Source organism: Metopolophium dirhodum, chromosome 5, assembly GCF_019925205.1.
Source record: "Metopolophium dirhodum isolate CAU chromosome 5, ASM1992520v1, whole genome shotgun sequence".
In the NCBI taxonomy this organism is placed as follows: domain Eukaryota; kingdom Metazoa; phylum Arthropoda; class Insecta; order Hemiptera; family Aphididae; genus Metopolophium; species Metopolophium dirhodum.
This window is the reverse complement of record NC_083564.1, coordinates 9,180,633-9,204,136: the sequence shown is the minus strand read 5'-3', so window position 1 is coordinate 9,204,136 and position 23,504 is coordinate 9,180,633. Positions and strand designations below refer to the sequence as shown.

General features: G+C 30.5%; 1 protein-coding gene across 3 annotated transcripts in view; it reads right to left on the bottom strand.

The window, feature by feature from the left end:
* LOC132945178 (putative inorganic phosphate cotransporter) overlaps nucleotides 1-23,504 on the bottom strand; it is an 84,072-nt gene that overhangs the window by 5,698 nt on the left and 54,870 nt on the right. For all 3 annotated transcript variants that reach the window (XM_061014853.1, XM_061014851.1, XM_061014852.1), the window contains 7 exons: nucleotides 23,163-23,353; nucleotides 21,426-21,671; nucleotides 20,081-20,168; nucleotides 18,577-18,803; nucleotides 12,854-13,003; nucleotides 12,455-12,587; nucleotides 3,234-3,475 (listed from right to left, as the gene is read on the bottom strand). In XM_061014853.1, the coding sequence (XP_060870836.1) occupies nucleotides 3,234-3,475; nucleotides 12,455-12,587; nucleotides 12,854-13,003; nucleotides 18,577-18,803; nucleotides 20,081-20,168; nucleotides 21,426-21,671; nucleotides 23,163-23,353 (1,277 nt within the window). The remainder of the gene's footprint in view (nucleotides 1-3,233; nucleotides 3,476-12,454; nucleotides 12,588-12,853; nucleotides 13,004-18,576; nucleotides 18,804-20,080; nucleotides 20,169-21,425; nucleotides 21,672-23,162; nucleotides 23,354-23,504) is intronic.

The window sequence follows — 23,504 nt, the reverse complement described above, 5'->3', positions numbered from 1 at the left end:
CTGTATGTAATGAAAAAATATTCAAAGCAAAGTGCTCCTGAATAATGTAACAATAGTAAATAATATTATATATTTTGTACAAGGCATTAATATTTCCATTAGCCCATTAAGCTATTGTTAAGATAAATTCATTGTGGTAAACAATAATTATTATTCTTTAGAATAATGAAAATATTATTATTAATTATTATTAATGCAAATAGTAACTTACTAAAATATGGATTTTTATTAAATTAATTATTGCATTTTATTAAAATGACTTAAATATAACGCTTAATTAATTATAGTATTTAATTTTAAAGTTAGACAGTCCTAAGAAAAATATACTTTTTTAATGTCCATAGAATCATGTCAAGTATAACATGCGATATGAATTTATTATATTGTATTTTAAAAGTACACTAACTATATTATTTTAGTTTAATATTTCGTGAAGAAAAAACCACAACGTGGATAATTATATCCATTGTAATATATATATATTTTTTCATCATACATTTATACTTATTATAATATGTACACGTTTCTTTAACGGCGTAGAATGATGTATAACTACTTACAATTATCAATTTTTTTTTATATATATTATTGATAAATCAATAATTTAATTGTATTTTAATGACGTCTGTTTAGGTAAATCATCAATAATATTATAATATCACTATTTAAAGATTATTACATTACCTACTTATATTGTTTAGATTTAATGTAATAGGTACCTAGGTAGGTATCTATGATTATTGAAAATTGAAATGTGTGTCATTCATTTTTAAACGTACAAATGTATATTTATATAATATTACTGTATGTATTTACTAAAAGTTTGCAACATTGGTACCATATTAAACGCCTTACGGATATTGCGGATTATACGAAGTTCTACAGTAATCCTTAGTAGTTTGTATTGCAAAATTGTAATGTATATACTTTGTTGAAATGCATATATAGTATATACACACACACATATATATATATATATATATATATATATATATATATATATATATATATATATACACATAATATAAGATATTTATTCTTTCTCCAAGCAGACCCAACTGAACTAGTTCTCAAGATACATAATGAATAATATCTAATATGCATTTTAGGTTAACTCGAAAACATAATATACCATTAGGTACAATGCATAAATATATATCAAATGATAATTATTGCGATCAATCGTACTGCAGGTTTAAGAGAAGTAATCAGACCAGCTCAATGCGAATTTATGATATTTTATATAAAATACATCATTCATTCCTCGCCTAGTTTTATAACATGATATGGGGTGGTAAACATTGCAATTTTGTTAAGTATAATTTAACACGCAAACACTGTATGAAGGTTTACACGAAACCGTTATACAAAACACGTCTTTGTGGTATATGCAGGTACAATTTACGTTAATCATCATACATTTAAAAAAAAATAAAAAAATCCATTTTAAACATACACACATTTGCGATAAACTGTTTAAAATGTTAATATAATAAACATTATAAGGATAATAATAAAATAAAACACTTTCAATATATTTTGTAAACGGCATTACCGAATTTATTAGGTATATAGAAATACAATCGCGATATTATGATTATTTATTCCAAGGTTTTATTTTTATTATGTCCGATAATCCTGTTTGGGGTCGAGCTCCCGAGGTTTTATGTAGCTTCTATATTTTATATTGGAATTTTGTCAAAGATGCACCTACTTCAGAAAAGTCATATCTAGAATTTTCAAGTAGCTTTTCCGAGAAAGTGGAAAAATACTAGCACACAATACGATTTAGACAATAATATTTAAGTTGAATTTAATAATGAATCTAAAAACTTGACACAGATAATATTGCATTTTATTTGTTTTCTAGACGATATAATAATAATATTATGTTGAAACATTTTCGAGATTTTAGAATTTTGAAACTATATCCCGTGTGTTCCGAAACTGATCAGGTAATTTGATGTTCCTTTTTTAAATCAGAAAATATCCGATGGCACCTAAGATGTCTTTATCACTGACTTCGTTTAGGAGTTGGTTGATGAAATGTGATGGATTTGTTATAATTTTTTTTATATTGATAAAATGTAAAAATGTAAAACCTTATATTATATTTTTTTTATTTCATTATTTTATAAGCTACTCATCATGGTTATTGATGATATATTATACTAATGCGATGATTAATGATTGCTTTAAAATGCCAAGGTTCTGCGTGTAACTAACTTAGTCCTGTCCGTATGGTTCATTGCAAGAGAAAATTTAATTTATCATTTTAATGTAGCTAGGCAAATGTATTAATGTAATATGACTTAAATTGAATTTTTTTTTTGTAATATAAAAAATTAAACGTAATATGCTAAGAAAAAAAACCAACAAGAATCAGCTACTAAGAAGGTATTATGTTTTTATACAGAGGCATATAATATTATACAAGGTAGACTGTTGTATATTTTTTGTATTTCTCTCGTGAATATTAATTTTTGTTAAAAACAAAAAGACCTTTTTAATTAAAACGTTGTTTTCCCACTGAAACTATACAGTAATTAGTTAAAAAATATATTTTCCTCCGTGTAGGTATGAGCCCCAGGCCACCAAACGCCACCATTATTTTTTAAGCTTTTGTGTTCGGCCATCGGGTAAAGCCACAAAGACAAAGAAGTTAAAAACAAAATAAACGAATTAATCGATGGCTCTAAAACCCAACTAAAAAGAGAAAGAGATCCGCAGCCTCGTCCTCGGAGTTGACGGATTTTGAGGTTGAAGTTTCCTTGATATATCATTACGGGAATTCAAGTGGTATGAATAGTGGCGATCGGAAGGGACAATATAAGAGTCATAATTAGAGATGTGAAATCGTGGCAAAATATCAACTTATTCATCCCTCATTCTAATGGTAACATTGCGGTCGATATTTGTGTAACAAATCATTTAAATTTCAAACTTTTATTTTCTACATTTTATAATTCCTAAAATTATTTTAATAGTAATTAGTATAATATTATAAGCGTAAATGCAATAAAATACAGTAGACAAAACATTAAAATATGGCCACCTACAGATGCAATACCTATATTTTTTTATTTTTTTTTTATTTAGTTTTTGCTGTTTTTTGCCCTAAAATTTTTTATGGTGCATTACATATTTTGCAGCCTTAACAAATACAAGACGTAATGACGCCGTATGCAAACTCGCTGCCATAATCATTACACGCAATACAATTTTCCACTTACCCTTTTGTCAATAACGTAGCCGGCGACGATCGGGGCCAGCAGACCGGCCAAGTTGGCCAGACAATTGGTCAGGCTCATCAGTATTCCGGCGAACCGCGGCGATATGTCCAGATGGTTGACTTTGAATCCCGAGTAAATGGCGCCGTTGAGACCCACACCTACGGTCAGTATGGCCACAGTCAGGTACGGGTCGCAGCCCGTGTAGGACGCGGCGATCAGCGCTATCGCTGGACCGAATTGACCTGGAAACAGAGGACGGGGTAGAAAAAAATTAACCAACAGTTCGAACCGATAATTATTATTGCAACCTCCGTCCTGTTTCAAGACGACCCACTCGTTTACTATTTTCACGATAGACGTCATATTATAACATAGATAGGTACGCGTCAATAAAAATAATAATAATAATAATAATAATTACGTAGGTAATTATTGGAATGGCGATGGCGAGTAACACGAGGACCAGATTAAGGGTTGGCTGTCGATCGCCTAGAATAGCGTTTTTGATGGTGAAATTTACATTTTTGATTTTCGTAAAACTAAAAATAGGGGTGTAGGTGAAACGACGCATAGGTTTCCTAAGTGTGTTCAAACACTCGAGTCGGGCCTGATGCTGATAATAATAATAATAATAATAATAATAATGATAATAACCATTGGCGTCGTATATTATATATAATGTGCATATAGATAGTAGGTTAGTAGGTACACATTACAGATTCGGCGACATCGACGGAAACCCCTTACACACTACAATATATAATATATTATGCTACAATACATAATATTATCTGTTGTACAAGCACTCCACAGTTTCTATACCCGCCGTCGAACAATGTGTTTATTCTGCTAAGCAGCAGCAGCAGAAGAGTAGCAGATGGCTCGTCGTCGATTTTCTCTCCGTAATCGGAAATCATTAAAGCGACCTCCGATCGGAAATTAGCTTTTCGAACGTGTCGCTAACGATATTATAACCTCGGCGGCGACTGCTGCAGTTATAATAATATATGATATTATTATATATAATATAACTCACTACTTTATTTTATTTTTTTTAACCCGTCGTCGTGTCGTCATCTTCGTCAACGGTATGATGATATTGGCCCTACGGTATGACACTACGGTTTTCCCACTTTATAGCGTGTCTTACATAAAATGCTATAATATTGTGCACATGATGTGAAACGAATCTATTAAAAACAAGCTGACAACTTCGTTGCCCGTAAAAAATTACAACTCTTAAAAAAATTTTGATTGTTCAACTGTTTTTGGGTGTAACTCGTTGCAGTAAGTGCAACTCAGACACCCTGGTAGGCAATGTGTGAAAATTCGATTTGACGCATGCTTGTACCTGATCTGCCCGATAACCAATGGCAACCGATAAAATAATAAATACTAATTTCTACTATTTATTTCTCCTATAACCAATAGCAACCATTTATAAACAAAAATGTCCAACGTAAATCTCAAAACTACTGTTTGAGCACCTCCTCGGGCTGGACTTACCTGGTCAAATTTTGAATCCAAACCATCCAGGAAATCACTCAAACACTCACAAAAAATGTCATCAAAAGCGGCCCAGCTGTTCTCAATTGATTAATTACTATACATATTTCACACCATTTATATACATATTTAGATAGATTATATAAAAAATTATATATAATACGATACAAATTTAAAAGCTACTTAATAAATTGCATTATTTCCACTTAACCATACCACGGACTTCAAACCAAATTAATTACTTAGAATATATACCTTCAATATGTTGAACCCAATACCTATACGTTAAGTAAATAAAAAACGAATATACATTTTTTTTGACTTAACGCTAAACAGCTAACAGTAATTATAATATAATGTATTTATGTTTACTAATCATTGTTCACTAATCATGATCAGAAACTTATATAATGTGTTTTTAAAACTAAGATATTTGAGTAGGTAACAAAAAAAAAATAATATAAGCGTATATAATTGTATTATTGTAGTGGTTAACTTATTAGTTATTATAATGTCTAATGCCCCTAATGATAAGTTTAAGAATATAATTTAATTTTTAATAAAATAATCCCAATACTTTAATAGTTTAGAGATTACTTATATTAAAAACAATTTGTACGATAATATTGTATGAATTGTTTTCCGATATTTTATCATAATCAACAATATGATTTAATTCGTGATAGGATTATTACACGTTTCAAACAACATAGTTTGAACAAAATGTCGAATTTTAAATAACAAAATTAAAAATTAAATTAGAAAAATATTTTACATAATTTAGAGAATTTTAGAGAATTTTTTGAAATCGGTCCAGTAGTTTTTGAGTTTATTCGTTACAAACAAATCTTCACTTTTATATAATAGTATAGACCATCAAATTTCCCGTGAAAATATTTATTGGTTTTTTTTTTCTGTCCATTATAGAATTTGTTGACACTCGTATAGAATTGTTCAGCTTAATAGTATTAAGTATCATCCAAATATCCTATTTATGATTGATGTCTTTTCGTACTGCAATCGGAATGTCGTCGTCTAATGGAGGTTTTTGGGTGATACATAGTATATTATTATCAGGGTGATTTGCTCAAATGGTAATTTTATCGTTTGATTATACATTTATTTAATTATTTTTTTAAAACATTTTTGGTAATTAGGTACGCACATGTTTTGGTCGTATCATGTTTTTATATAGTTAGTTTTTTTTTATCATTTTATGAGTAACACTATTTTTATTTCAAATAGAGACAAGCCTTTTTTATTGTAAATTGTTAATCAAATATTTTGCATGTAGATTTTGACGCATCTAATTCGAAATTCAAACGAACAGTTTCTAAATCATCAAACTTATACGATAACAATAATAATAATAATATAGTTCTTATTAATCCTTATGGAATATAAAATATATGTAACATTTAGTCCAGTTCTTATTGTACTTCGATACTCGGACATTTTTTACAAATTATACAATATTTAATTAAATATTAATATTGAGTACCTACTATAATTTTCAAACCATCATAATCCACATATCCTCTCAGCCTATTATCATGGGTCATTATCAACAGTACTAGAATGTAATAACTAGGAAACTGTTTTAAAATTTCGATTGGTATGCGTCAATGTTTTCAGAAAAACTATCTGATTAACAATGCACGATAAAGGTATGGTTTTATTTGAAAAAAAGTTTATGACACACTCCTAAAATCGGCTAACATCCTAAATATTCAAAAATATCGTCCTTAAGTACACTTAGAATCCTAAAAATCATAATATCGATGAACTAATTGTTTAAGGAAATATGGTGATAGGTGTCCTTGATGGACCAGCCAACAGAGTGCAAATATTAGTACAGGATACAGTGGTTCATTATGCAATAATGTTAATTATTTATATTTTATAATCTGCGTTTTAATTTAAAATCTTGTAGAGGTAATTACGACTTACGAGTAATAGTATACTTTTAACAAGTTATTATCTTTCTCTCAAATGCCAATGTAAATATAAATTATAAGTTTTTCTTTTTGATTACAGTGGTTTTTTTGAGAATAATTAATAATAATAAAAAAGAATGCCTAAATGTTCTACACATTTTTAAATCATTTTTTATTTGGTTAAAAAAAAAACTAAGGAAATAAATAAGATATATTACAACGACAAAATTTGGACGTTGCGAAAAGATTTATTATTTGAAAATCATGCACGACACCACGCCATTAAGAATTTAATTACTTTTTGAAATGATGGGCTGATTTGATTTATTTAAATCTTGAAAATCATCAGTCTATCTTTTTTTTAATAAACTTTGATTTATTCATTGTCAGCAAATGAGCCCTACTCAGAACCTTTTATCGAATGCTACAAGTCATCAAACAAAGTTAAGTAACCTACCCGAAATATTGATGAGATGAAATGATTTAATTAAAAAAAATATTTTGGATAATGTGAGTGAAATAATTAGGTATATTTCCAATATAATAAAGCTTATGCCAGTAAACAAATATAATTTTGAATTCATCTATTTATTTTAAAAATCTTTTGGTTAAAAATGTGTGGACTACCTGGGTCCTACATGTTTTAATTCAATGCCTGTTGTTATAAAAAGAATATAATTGACAAACATAAACATTTTAAAATAACTATTAATAACTGGTTATTATTGTACTTAGGATAGTTATATATATGTTTACAAGCAGTTATTATGTACCTATTCTATTAGGTATTATTTTATATTTTATTTGTCTTTATGTTATTATTTAATTATTATTTTTAAGTAAATTGTCGCTCTCTACCTTCAACACAAAAGCTTTGCTTTTAGAAGGTAGATAATATCTTTGCTTATTATGTACCTAATACTTATATTTATGTAATAACAATGGATAAATAAAAAAAATCTATAAAAACTGACTTGGACGTTTGCATCAAATGTTGAAAAATTCAGTGTGATTATATTTTTATGTCTAATTAGTAGCCTGCTCAGGAATTTTGGAAGGGGGGACGGTTTGGGATTTTTTTTCAAACAAAATATCAGTTAAATTTAGAGGTATAAATCAAATTTGGTGTTCACGTGAATTTTTCAATTTTCTTTTTCGGAAACCTGTGTAACCTGTTAAGAACGATGGTGCAAAAGTTAATTGCCAGAAATCATTAGTTTTTATGGTATAAGCCTTACGAAGTTCACGATTTTCAGTGGTATTATAAGTTTACCACGCTATTTATAACGAATTAAAAAATTTAAAAACCTAGGTAATTTAACGTTTTAAAAATTATGGTATATTAATATAAATTCTGTCACCCTCACATGGTGGTTTTACATAAGAAGTCGAGGTATGTTTTTGATTTTAATCGTCCCAGCGAAGCGATCGAGTGACCACGCCGCCGGGTGTATATAAAATACTAACAAAAATCCGAATTCAGACTTCCCATTGTTTTCAGGATTATTTAAAATATTGGTAAAAAAAATTGGAAAATTCGTGTGGGCGCTAAACTAGATTTGTTTCCATTAAATTATATTTATTATTTAAGTTACATATATTAATGTTACCCCCTCCCCCCTCTTGAGCACGTTAATGTGTATAATTATAATAATGGTTTATGAGTAGTTTATTTAAAAAAAATTCATACCTGATACCTAAAAATGTTTTATTAAATATGTTTTCTGGATGAATATAACTAACTTTAAATCAATTAAAATTAAAATGATGAGTTAATAATATTGTCATTGTAGTACAGACTTTAATAAAAAATAGTTAAAGTATATTATTAACTATTGGTTTCAATTTATTTTGGATAAAATATGACACTATAAACGGTTAACTTTAATTGAGAAGACTAAAAAATAACGGTACTTATACCATCTTAAATAATTTGTTTAATATCTGTGTTGCCGGTTATTTTGTTTGTTTTATTAAAAAAAAAAGACATTAAAATATATTTTTTATTTGTGATGGTTTATAAATGTTTTAATTTCCAGTTCGCCGGTCGTGGTAGTGTTAATTATAACAAGTGTGATAATCATTTCTCGTGTTTGAAAGAAAGAAAACAGAGCGAATAATAGAGAATATTTGGTCTAAAGACAAACAAATAAACGTAATACCCTCAAACAAACAACTATTAATTAATCTAACGCCTCAGAAATAGTCTTGTGTTTGGATATTGTGCATTAATTAAACTGAAATACTGAATAAATTAATAATGTTATGTGTGCATCGTATAATGTATATAATATGTGTAATAGAATAACATACAATGCAAAATATAATATTTCATACTCTGCAATTTTCTGATAACAAAAAGAAAGCATACCAAACGGATATAAATATAATAACTTCATTTTTGGAGACATTACGCACGAAAAATGGAATGCAGTGAACATGCTAAACTGAACAATTTAAATTGAAAAGCTGAATCATTATTTTTGGGTTTATGACAAATTGGTCGTCATATATCGTTATTATAATATTATTCAATTATAATTTAGTTAAATATATTCAGACTCAGTTAAATCACCGAGTTTTAATAGGAACGAATTGTTATATTTTATTAGTTAAACATAAATAGTGTTATGTATGTTAACTATACACATATAAATTATGGTTTATGAATATGTCTATTAAAAAAATGTCCATAAATATTACTTTTCCGTACACTGACACATCAAATATTATTATATATATTAATAAGATAAAAATGGAATATCTCAGAACGTATGTCACGAGATTATCTTAAAAACGGAGCATAATATCATGTACGGCATAGTCATTATATATATTATATAATAGATAAATTAATAAACCTCAGTTACCAGCCAGCACAATAGTAGACCCGGATTAAATTATGAACTTGAACCCTGTCGACAATTTGAATGCTTTTCAAACTTTAAGACATCAAGGTTATAAATCTCTATTGTGGTTATATATTTCATGTATTAAACTTCATATCTCTAGAAGTAATATGAGAAAAAAATTGATTGGAATAACGTTATCATCGAGGGAAATTCCAACAAAAATTTGACACATAAATTATTTTTAAATATTGTTACAAATGAATAATAATATGATGTGTTATGATAATTTTTCCTTTTTGAAGTAAATATAATAATGTTTTTCTGCACAAACGAATCTTATTCGCTCATCAAAGAACTGCTCTAATGATAATGCGAGTGCATATTTTGCCGGAAAATTATGTGACTTTTCGTATTACACATTTAATATAATATCATGCAGTGGGACAAAATATCCCTTGTATTTATGTTTTCTCATTGTTCCTTTTTCATACTGTATTGTAGTATTATCAACCATGTACATTATAGCTCGTATACCTATGACGACAATTTGACATAATAAAAGTATATATTTTTTTTAGCCCATCTATTTAATGTGAAGTCATTTTTTTCTTTTTTTTCTGTATTTTCCATTAGTGATTTCCCTCGGGATGGACTATTATAATCAACATTTTAAAATTGCTGTTAAGATTACCAACAACTGCAGTTAGGTAGGTACTCCTTTTGACGTCACTGTAGGACTAGCATTGGACAAGGCTTATTTTGAATAATGTTGTGCATGGACAACTATATTACATTCGTTTTCAACTAGTAATATTTTTTTTCGAAATCTTAACTCAAAATATTGTGTTGGAAACAACCCGTAAACCGTAAACTTATATATTTATAAAAAAAGTACAATTAGGTAGGTAGGTAGGTAGGTAAGTCCTCGACTTATTTTTATCGTTTCGATATGGATTCTTTTTCCTGTTGTTTTACACGGCTAACATTCGTTTTCTACCATGCGACTTCAAGCCACAATAAATCATTGTAATAGTGTATATTTTATCCACAAAAACTAAAACGCACAAGACCACATTCCACACAATAATAATTCGATGTTTTTTTTAAATAAATTAGTCAGCCACGAAACCATTTTTTTTTTTGTTTATTTTATCTAAGAAAAATGAAGTGTAAATCTTATTTATCTTCGGGGAACAATAAATTCCCTGTCAGTTTATGGGTAAGTAAGCAGGTAGTTATTTTGTCAAACTAATTTACCTGGCATTGCGTTGTAAAGCGTATGAAATTTAAATTGTTAAACAATTATCGTTAAAATAGTAATTATAATATCTGTTGTTTTGTACGTAAACCATTTTAAATACCTAACAATTCGGGCGTGGATTGGGTGTATAAAGGCGTGTCTGTGAGTAGAAAAATGACATTTATAGACGCATCGTTAGATAACTACAATATGTCACGGAACGGCGATAATGATACCTTAAATGCATGACTTTTTTTTTTTTACGAAACCATATATTTGCTTTCGTCTACTTGAATATGGTATGCACGTACGCATATATGGCCGCAAGTAGAAATAATAATATCTCAAAATAATATACTTTCTTTATATAGGTCTTACGTCGGTAGTATGAAAGTACACGCACATTATAGTATAATATGGGTAATAAGGTATAAATATTATTATGTATATTGTATACAGAGTGACTCGCTAAACACGCGTTGATTTTGATTCAACAACATTTCTGAAAACAGCATCAACTTAACGATTTACAGTCAAAAAACGAAGTGCATATCGTCACTCCTTATAGATTGTATAAACAAAATACTAAATATTTGAAAATATGATAATATTAAGTAAATGGTATCTATATACCTTTATATCTTATATGTGTAACAATTACAAAAATCATTATTTGAATTAACCCGTTATGAAAAAATGGCGGTGAGTATGCTTGGTGAACCATCCTGTATAGTGTATATAGACGGTAACGCTGATAAAAAATTGTACTCGATTTTCGATCATAGAAATATAAAATCGGTCACACGAATATAATATTATAGGTAATATAGTATTATATGTTGAATTTTTTTTTTATTTTATTATAAATTTATACGTACCGGGAAACGAATATACCATGGACAAATGTATCATACAATCGTTAAATTGTTAACGATTGTCGATTATGTATCAATATTTTAGAAATTCTTACTAGGAAAACATTTTTTACTGGGGCTTGTGAATTTTTTATCAACCTATAGTACCTAAATAAATTAAACGCAAAGAAGACGGTATACCAACATTTCTCTTTTTTCCTGCAGCAATATTATATTTTTTCGTTTAAACTTTTTCTATGTGCTTAACAAGCAGAATACTCCACACGCGTGCATTATAATATAATTTGACGAGCTCTAAGACTTCAAAGGCTTTAAAAGGATTGTTCTTTACCAAGCCTCCTCGATACGGTCCGCACTTTACAAACATATTACAACATTGGCGGAACACTCTTTCCGAGCGTTTACCAGAGGTTGCCTTATTAGTTTATTTATTTAGTGCAAAATCGTTTCGAAGAGGTTGTAAAACGCAATTCACCGCGAAAACCCGGCCAATTAAATTAGTTACAACCTATATAGTAGACGCATTATAATGTGTACCTAACCCATTGCACGTTACACGGTGGATATCTAAAAAGGTCAACATATTCAAACATTCCGCCCGCCATCTGCACGCCAGTCCGACTTCGCATATTAATATCACTAGTTATAGATACCCCCATGGCCCTATATCGTTGTTATAACCATATAGTATATACCAGGCGCATGATAATATCATAAGTCACGTAATACTATAACGCATCCTTGACCGGACGAGTCAAACATATAGTGGCGGGTATAGGTAAATATTATATTGTTGTTGTGCGATCCTTACCGATAGAGTTGACGATTTTGCGCGTGACAGTGTGCGTGAACCTCTCCGAGGAGATCATCATGTCGGCTATATGGCTGGCCACCATTGAGAACACCCACATGGCGAGGTACGGCAGTGATGAGTACGTTCCGTTCTGACAAACAACAAACGCATGGTAATTGTTATCGGTTACCGTAGTGGTATGGTATATATAGGTACAGGTAAATCAATATCAAAATAAATAAGCCTCCTCCCCTCCCATCCACTGACATACAATATAGCAATCGTGTCTCGTGGTAGGTATTATGTATATATAACGTTATATATTGTGCAGTACGTACACAATGTATACGTAGATAATCTATTATTATATTATATAAAATAGTATTATTATAGTTTCATGTTATATTATATACTTACAGCTTTTATATTGAAGTGCAACACTTGTTTCATGAAAGTCGGCAGCTCGGTCATGAGCGTTTCGTATCCGTAATTTTGACCCATGTGAGCGACCAATATGGCCCAGAACGGAGCCGACTTTAATATGCTCCTCCACGGCACGGGGGGAGACTGGAAAATAAAAACAACGAGTTCAGAGAAAGGAGATTGCGTTTTTGAAAGTCCCACCGAACAATAACATATTATTATTATTATTATATGTACAGCCATCGTAGCCCGCGTCGTACCGATCGGCCAAAAAACCCATCGCCCGAGAGACGTCCCATTCCGATTGCATATTATTATTATTACATACGAAATACAATAATAATACCGTACACTCGCGCCCGACCATATTATTGTCTGTGCGTATGTAGCCCCGCTAAGCAAGAACGGTTTTGTTTTTATGTTTTTAAATTATAGATGGGTAAAATAAAACAATTCGATGTTTTTCGTGTAGGTATATAATATTGTCATAATAATTCATAATATTATAATAATATACCGCCGAGAGTATCTACAGCCGTATACCTATAATATAATATGAACTCGGGTCACCCGTGAATGTATTTGTTTTTCTGCGGTGGGTATTATATACGTGCTTATTTAATAACAAACATTGGGTTGGTATATAATAATAATAATAATAATAATAATATGCGAAAACCAAAAAATACTTTTGAATTTGTCTAGGCATAAACGTTTATATACGAACAGTTGTTATTTCCAGATACTAAGTTGTATGATATAATTTTACGGAACATAATATATAATATATATGTATACCCCAGGAATATAGTCGTATTTATTTGAGGAATAAATTATAATTTTTTATTTGGTTTTCCTTTTAAGGTGCACTTTTTATACATGTAATATACGTATAATAATATATACCAATTAATAGTTTAATTAAGATTGTACATAACTTTGAATAACAAATTTCTGTATAAATGAACAGAGTTTCAAAGAAATATTTTATGTTAAAAAATTATGCATGATAATAAATTTCAAAGCGAAATATAAATAACAAATTGTATGCAAATAAAATGTTAATTATTCAGATATCATGAGAAATATTGAAATTATAAATACGCTAAAATGTAAATTGTTTATAATTTCTCTTTAACGATGAAGCCTATAACTTTTTCCATTAATATTTCATTTCATCAAAAGTTATTACTGAAGTTATTTTCTAATTTTAGTAAAAATATTTAAAATTACATAGTTTTTAACTTTTTCTCTTTCAATGAACATATTATTTTACTAACAGATTAAAACAAATAACAAGTACATAATTTATAAAATCATCTTTTTTATTTTTGTGTATATTATACAATCATACTTTTAAATGTATTTGCTCGTTTAACGAGTCTCATCGAAGACTTTTTTTTTCTGTAAGATATCGTTCATAATAACCTTATACGAAAAATGTCTTCACGCCACTCGTAATGTGAGAGATTGTACAATTAAATGTGAAAAATAACGATAGCTTAAAAGTTTTATTTTAATCCATACATTATAAATTATAATCAAGCATCGAACCAATACCAAAAACGATGATTGCGTGAAAACAATTGAATAAACAATCAGTGGAAATCCAAAGCAAGGTAACTGGCTGAATCGTGTAAAAAATTGTATCAGATTAAAGTATATTTTATTCATGAAATCCGTTTTTAGATTCGCTATAGTCAAGACTCCTCCGCGATGTCGGGACACGGCGAATTTGGGAAGTTAAATTACAAGCAAAGATAAAAAATTAACAATATGATAAAACCGCATAGAAGCTAAAAATGAAAGAAAAAATCATAGCCCGAGAAAAACATAAACAATATCGTTATCCGGGACGCTGATAAATTTAACCCTCTGCCGCCCGCGCCCAAGTTGATACTCGGAAGTATAAATAAATAATGAACAGAGGTGTTTCTCTTACCGTTAGATCTGTCGGGGTGTTTATATAATATATAGACCCTGTGAGTTACGGTGAAGAGAAACGCTCAGAAAGGAAACTTCATACTTAAACGTGATATCAAAAGTAATTTTTTGTTGATGTAAGGGTTTATCATATTTTAAAAATGTGTAACATTAAGCGAATAAAAAAAAAATAGAGACACTTGCGAATTAGATATTTAAAGCATAGTGAGAAAATATTTGGCGAATTTAGTCAAATGAGGTTTTTTACGTTTTGTTTGTACATAAATTATTATAGACAACTACCTACCTATATAACGGATAAAATAAATAGACTTGAATTATATTACATAAACGTTAACACACGGACGCACCATTTACGCGTAACATAATTTCCTATTCTGAACGTACCTTACTAATTTGTTTAAAAACCCTCGACAATTTATCAATATTTAAAATAATAGCGTTTTGCGGGTAGGCATATTGTTTCAATCAATTACTCTTCAGCATAATTCAATGCGCTCCGAACTTCCTTTCAGCCCATCAAACTGCCAACGGTAGTTGGTTTTGTTCCGCGCGGAAAATAATAATAATTATGACGGGTAATTTAATTTAAAACAATTTCGATAAAAACGAATTACTGCCAATAGAGATAAATTATAAGTTGTATATATCTCGTGCAGGTAAGGGGTCCGTTAATAAGAGATAACTGGCTGTAACTCACTTAGCAAACTGTACATTTCGCTGTAATGTCGAATAAAGATAGTGGCGTATGTTTCGTAATGTTTTTCGAATGTGTATTATACAAATTCCGAATTGGCTGATTAATTTATATTGGCTGAAATGCAATACGTTAGTTATGGGACATACATTTATAGCGTTTTACATATTATAGATAGATAAATACCTACATAAAAAAATTATCAACAACGATTAATATTAAGCCTTGGCAAGTTTTATTTAATTAAAATCCAAACACTTTTATACTGATTATTATATTTTTTATACTGTTATAATAAACGAATAAATAAAAATGTCTTGAATGTATACAATATCATTCGTTTAATATTTGTTAGACACTTTATATATTTTTATGAGATTCCAGGAAATAACACAAACTATTAAAAATATTGTCGAAGCCATAATAAGGTGACAAAATCGTTAGGTACAGCAACTGTCAATAACAACTTGTAACTTATTTTCACTTCCAGGCATTCTTTATTTCTTTTAAGTATGTTGTAAAGACCCTTCAACGGTGACGAATGGATCATAGCAGGAAAAATGTCTCACTGTCCATGACGTCATTACGCCGTATTGCCGTTTATCATTGTTGATAACAGTAGACAAGCATATTATCACGATTTAAGATATTTAAGACTTATTATTTTTTTATTATTTTAAAAGTTGTTACTTTCTATTGTTTTAAATAGATAAACCAAAATTATATATCAGCTACCTTTACTAAATAATTTCTTATTTAAACAGAAAAAAAAACTTACTATTCAAATACATTTTTTCAGAGCCGTATTGCAGTTTGGAGGCGCCCCTGGCGAATCACGGCATTTGCGCCCCCCCCCCCACCCCCCCAAAAAAAAAATTAAAAATTTGCATTAGTTTAACAATACATAGTATATTTCAAGTAATAACTAATAACCTTTAATAATTTATATTAATGTATTTAATATTTATATTACTTAAATAGGTACATAAACAATTACTACATTATAAAAACGATAGAAATCTTTTTCAAAAGGTTTGTTTTACAATTGTGTTAAACAATTTTAAATTAATTTTAATTTTATAATTTTTATACGTTATTACAAAGGTACTTTTCTTGATTTAATTGAAGCAATAATTTGTTGACGGTTTTATTTTAAGAAAGAATATTATAATAATGCGATAGTGATAAGTCGATAATACATTAATACGACTGGCCCGACATCACAATACGATAATACTATTGTCTATTTTAAGAATTACGTAGTTCACCGTTTAATAGAAGTCAAATAACATTTTGCTATCTGAATAACAGAATTTACAGAAAACGTATATTTTGGATACGTACAGTAGTTAATAATTATACATACATCTATTTTATGAGAATATGATTCGCATATCAATATTAAATCGTACATAAAAATATTATACAAACCGGTCGAAATGCATGCATTTCCACCACAGGCATCAAAATAAATAATTTTTATATAATAAAAATAGAGCGAGGCTCTTCTATAGTAAGTCATTAAAATAAATATACAATTTTCAAATATTACTTGAAAAATATTACATAAGTAGTATTGAAATTTACGCCCCTCTTAGAACTCTAAGAATTGCGCCCCTGGCCCATGCCCTCTTGCACTGCTCTGAATACGGCCCTGCATTTTTTTAAAAATGCCGCAAACGCGTTTTGTATAATATGCTTGTCTACTGTTATCAACAATGATAAACGGCAATACGGCGTAATGACGTCATGGACAGTGAGACATTTTTCCTGCTATGATCCATTCGTCAACGGTGGAGCCTAGTTTTATTAATCAGCATTATTGTAAGACTGAATACATTTTGACAAAGTATGTCCCAGACGAGTTTCCATTTGAGCGTTTATAAAAAAAATAAAAAGCGAAACGCAAAAAACGAAACTATAATATATAATATTCGTATAATAAGCTACTTTGCGCGTATATTGAGTGAAAAACGTTAAGCTCGTGTCAAACCGAATACCGTAATAAATGCAACACCGAAAAATTGCTGTTTTGTGTGCTCAATCATATTAATTAAACACACGATACATTGTAAACGTCAATATTATATTATATAGCCTTAACCCGGTTGATCTGATTCGATCCCCACGTTAAAATATTATATTACACGGATCTCGAAATTGTACGTGAATTAATAATTATAATTTATGTCTGCAATAATTGAATTATTACTTTATTATTTTTTAGAAATTAAAAAAAAAAAATGGTAAAATGTCAAGAGCCAAGAATATATAGCGATAGTGTAAACACTATAATTGAAATGGCAAACAGAGAAATATGCCCACCGAACGAAAAATATGTGGTTGTACATAAAAATAGTGTCGTGTCGAATACGATATATAAATCTCGTAATCTAATACGTCATTAATAATAATAGTAATAGTAATGACAAAATATTCACAGCAGAATAATATTGTGTTGCCACATAATATTGTATACGATCGTATTCATGCGTAATAACGTAATATATAGGCACGGCGACGACTATTAGTTTTATTTCACAACGATCGCGGTGCACATTATATTATATTATTATTACTATGTTTCGTATATATGGGTACCAGCCTAAACACGATAATAATATAATATAACATTGGAAATTATTCTGACGGAATATTATATTGTATAATATTATTATTAATTACAATAACGCCGGAGAGTCGACGACCGTGTTTCGCGAGTAAATAATACCTACGCCCGATAGAATTTTAATTAATTATTATTTACACGTCGGTTCTTGTGTTCGGCGGGTACGGTACCGACACGAGTTTCATAAATATTCCACAACCACCCGGGATGGACGGGTTTTGGGATGTGGGTGCGGCGCGTCAGGGGGTCAGTGGTCAAAACGAGGGTGTGTGTATGCGCCTGAAGTACTTTGTGATGTGTGTGTGTGTGTGTGTGTGTGTGTGTGTGTGTGTGTGAGTGGATGAGTTGTGCGTTGTATATTTTATCATTTGAAAACCCATAAATTCCGGCCGTTTAATTGTTATTACCGTTCTACCGCGCGCGCCAAAATAGTTGTAATACACTCACAGACACACCGGCAGCTCCCCAAACGGAACTAATAATGTATTTCCTCTCGTCGTGCGGTATGGTGGGGTGAGATTCGGGGTCCTCGTGCACGAGCCACAGAAATGCGACGGACCACAGGGTGCCGATTGCACCGAACACGTAGAATATCGATGGCCATCCTCCGGCAAACCCGTACTCCGAGAGCACGCCACTCAATGGCATTGAAATCACTGTGCCGAATTGCGCCCCTGAAAATAAAAAAAAATTGAAAAAATTGTAACACGATTTGATTGTTTGACATTATAATACTGTTGGCCCCCAGATATTATAATATAGTATCGTCGAATCCCGGAATAGGTGTACCTACTCGAATACCAAATTACCAACTCGTATACCTATACCCATAATGTGACTGCAGTATATTATAATAATATATTATATTGTAATGTTATACCTAATCCTTATAATCGTTTCGTACGGATATTAATATTTTGTGAGTAGGTGCTTTACAAAAGTTCGTTCTACTTGGAAATATTCAGTAAACCAACGTGTAATTTCTTAAAACTCTAGAGAAAAATAAATATAAAATTGTTGGTACACATTTTCCATGTACCAACACTCTAGGTACCAAATGTGTGTGTTGTAATAATCTTTTGCATAGAGTCGCAGCCGCTTCGCAAAATAAGCCAAACACAAAAATACTTGTTATAAATTAACCTAAGCACCTACCTATTCAATATTATATAGTGTGCGTTAGTTGAATAAGTGTATAAGCATACCCATATATATTTAGGATTAAATAAACACGACTTAAATATACGCTTTAACTAACCGGGATGACTCAGCAGGATATTTCAATGTGTCACTTTAATGAGTTTAACTCTTTTAGGGATTAAGTTATAATGTAAAAGTTGAAAAAAAAACCGAGAATAACGACCATATTATACTTGTAAAGGTACCTACTAACGTTTGTAACGAGATCACCTACAAGTACCCATTGTTGTTTCACGCGTTTAAAAAATGTCGTTCTCTTTTTATTATCATTGATGTTTTTTTTTTTTTTTATCATGACATAATATGCGTCCTGTTAGAGAAAACATTTTTATAAAGGTTTTTATAAAATTGTGCAAAAAAATTGTGTTTCAGGTTTGTTTTGTGTTTTACACTTTTATTTCGTAATATAATTACAAGACTGTTAGTATGTATGTTCTATATACGGACTTAGCGTAACCATACCTATTCTAAGTTTTTCACCAATATGTCAAAAACAAGGTGGCATGCTAATATTCCACATTTAGTATTTAAAAAGCAATTAAAAACTTTTGAAACAAAAAAAAAAAATAGGATATGTCTTGCACTTCTGCTGCAGTCGGGTTATTAGGAACCATAAAAAACTACAGTATTTTCTCTAAGTTAATCTTTGGAAATTGAAATCGTATTATATTATACGATTCCAATTTATACGCACGCGTATAATAATATTATTTGGTTGTACCTAAATTAGGGTATCAGCACAGTAACAAACCTGCATAAACGAATGCTCCCATTCGGCTCCTCTCGTTCGGAGGGATCCATTTTGCGAGCAAGGCGTGAGTACAAGGAACTATGGGACCCTGAAAAAAAAAACAAACAGCCATTAGAGTCTATTAGACGTTTGAAAAGTAAAATACGGTCTATAGTTAAAGAGTAGGGTAGGTAATATATATACGGTCATTAATCCGTTTTCCTAACCACGCTAAATTTGTGCGCACACCATTTTCGCGAAATCAACACCATGTGCCACCGGAGCGCGATAGCTCGAAATTTAAGGAACGTCTGTTAACCCTAAGTTCCAAAAACGTCAAAATCAAAAACCAGGTCACGTGTACTTCATCGTATATAAATGGACGCCCACCCGCCTGCAATTTGTCAACACATCGGTAATTGAAAAATAAATTATACTATTCGGTTTGATATCGGATGCTCGGATCGCGAAATAGTATTGAATAGGTGCATAATAAATATATGTATAATATATTTATGTAGATGTATTTAATATGGTGTTTAATTTAATTGTTCATTGAAACAGAAAAACAATAATATTCAATGTGAATATTTGTATTACATCTGTATTTTCGTTGTTTGTCTGATACCTATACGAGCGAAAATATAAATTTAAATGCGCACGTACAGGTGGGATAAAATAGATGTTTAGATATGCGTGCATCATGGTTTCAATCATCAAAGTTAGGGTAAAAAAGTCGTTAAATTTATCACATTTCAATATTTAAAACTCCCGTGGGAACCATTTGGAACCATGTGCGCCATCTAGATCTTCTGCTAAATCCTACCCACATCAATTATAGGAAATAGTGAAAAAAAAATCCATCCGACGCATATTGCATAAACACGTATGAAAACATTTTCTATGGTTTGAATGTTTTCCATAATTTATAACATTTCGTATCCAATTGGGTAAAAGAATACATTTTTCACAGCGTTAAATATTTTATTCAACCAACAACTGCTGTTACAGGACGCTCGCTTCGGGCGGCCACTCTTGGGATTCCGAAAATGTGTATGTACCTACTCATATATTTTTATTCCTCCACCCGCAGAAAAATAAATAAATAAAAAATCACAATACAAAAACGCAAAAAACGCAATTAATATTTATCGAGCAGAGGTTTGAGAAACGAGGTGCAGGGTGCGTATTATTATTATTATTACAACAATATGACTTCATCTATTTCACCACTAATTGCTTGGCCTACGTTTTAAATACGGTATTCTGAACGTCGTCGTCATTCCTATACCTACCTATAACCTGCATAACCTATTTCTGAAAAGTATAAAACATATCACGCGGTCGTTTATGCAACGAAACTTACTTCTCCGAGCCCCTGAATGAAACGTATGGAGATCAGGGAAAAAATGCCAAAGTTGGCAGACAACGGCACCAAGAAGCCGAACACCGAATTTATGAGCATGCCGACGCCAAGGAAATACTTGGCGCCATACTTCTTCGACAGTATCCCAAACGGTATCTGCGTTATGACGTAACCGTAGAAGAACGAACTGAGCACATAGCCCTGTTGGGACGTGCTCCACAAGAATGATCCTTCGTTGGACATGCTCTGAAAAAAAATACACGCATTGTTATAATATATTGTATGTATTTGTGAATAATGGTATTGTGGATATATTATATTTTATAGCAATAACCGTTTGTAAGTACATGATAAAAAAAAAAAATTAAACGAGTAAATATTATTAGTGTAAGCCAGTTGTCGGCAACCTTTTTGGACTCTGCAGAGGGGCCGCATTCAAAAATTCAAAAGTTACGCCAGCCGTTTTGGACAAAAATTAAAATCTTTTAGTATTATTTAAAAAAAATAATAGCCATCTGCAGTAGTCGCGCTGGTCGGATACGGTTTATACTGTAAACGACAAATTTCAGAAGCATTTTGAAGGTTTTGTAGATTTTGAGAAAAAAAATTATTTTAATTTTTAATTGATGACTATATGTACTTAATTGAATAATTTCAAAGAAAAACTATGGTTTAAGTTAGCTTCGTATGTTGTTATGATCAATTATTAATTTTTAATATGGGTATATTAGTAGGTATAGTTAAAAACAGAATACAATCGTTAAAAAATATGAATAATCAGTATAAAAACGTATAAAAAATTGCTTTCAGAACATTATTTATAACGGAGTGTGAGTTATTTTATATGATATACAATATTATTTTTAGGTTTATGAATTATATAAATGTATTAGTACAAATACTTGTGTGTAATGTATAGGTACGTGTAAAGCAATAGTTAGCAAATATATAATATTAGATTTGATTATCGTAATTAGTTATTATCAAAGGCCTTAGTTAGTTTAAAAAAGGTGTTGTTATAAAAACTTACAATTTTCAGATTAATATTACGTACTGATGAGTCATACACATTGAGTTTATAATTTATAATGTAATTTTATGTTGATAAAAAAACGTCTGTAACCTTTGTAAAAATGACATTGAACTATAATATTATGGCAATAATTGTGATGGCTATCCGATGCTATTAGAAGCTAATATAATCCTTCAAAATAAGACATGGTTGTTTTCATTAGTCAAAAATAACAATATTACCGATAAACTGAAATCTGTGGTTGAAAATTGAAATACCGTTCCAAGACATCGTGTCAATAATTTATTCGTTCGACGGCGCTTACGAGTGAATTACGAAAAGTTTTCATAGTGCCCCCGCCGCCGGATTTTTACAAATATAATTTTTCATCGGTAAAACTTTTTCAACTTTTATTAAAAATTGTGTAAGACTTTTATTTTTTTTAGATTTCCAAAAAATGATTTTATGTGAAACTGCGCGCTATTCCGTCGTCGGCTGTATCGCACCGTTATAATATTATCACGAACATATTATATAGGTACAGAATTTAGTCGTGTTCGACCTTCGACGTTTAATTTTCAACAGTGGAAATTCTGAGCGACGAATACATTGCAAGTGCCTCCGACTTCATATTTAATAATATTACTTTTATTTCAGTATTTTTTAGGTCCTGTGCATATTGTACCTCATCTGCGCATACCGCGGTAATGGTATATTATACTCACGTGTACGGTTGTGTTCGCGGCGGGCGTGTAGTAGCCCTCGCATTCGTCGTCCGGAATTGTCGGGTCCCTTTCCAGCGCGGTCTGGTTGACCATGGCCACTATGGCCACGGACATGTTTGTCCTCATTATGTAAGCGTTGGCCATACCGAGGAACAACATGAACGTAACGATGTGACGGGAGCCGATCCATGCTGAAAACGAAAAAAAAAACAAAAAATTGTAAGCGTTATAATAAACGGAAATTTGTTTAGTAAATGCGTCGCCGCGGTGGTAATATATTATAAAACATGTCAAGTTTGAAGAATATGCGTTTGTAAAATCTTTTTTTTTCGACATCACATT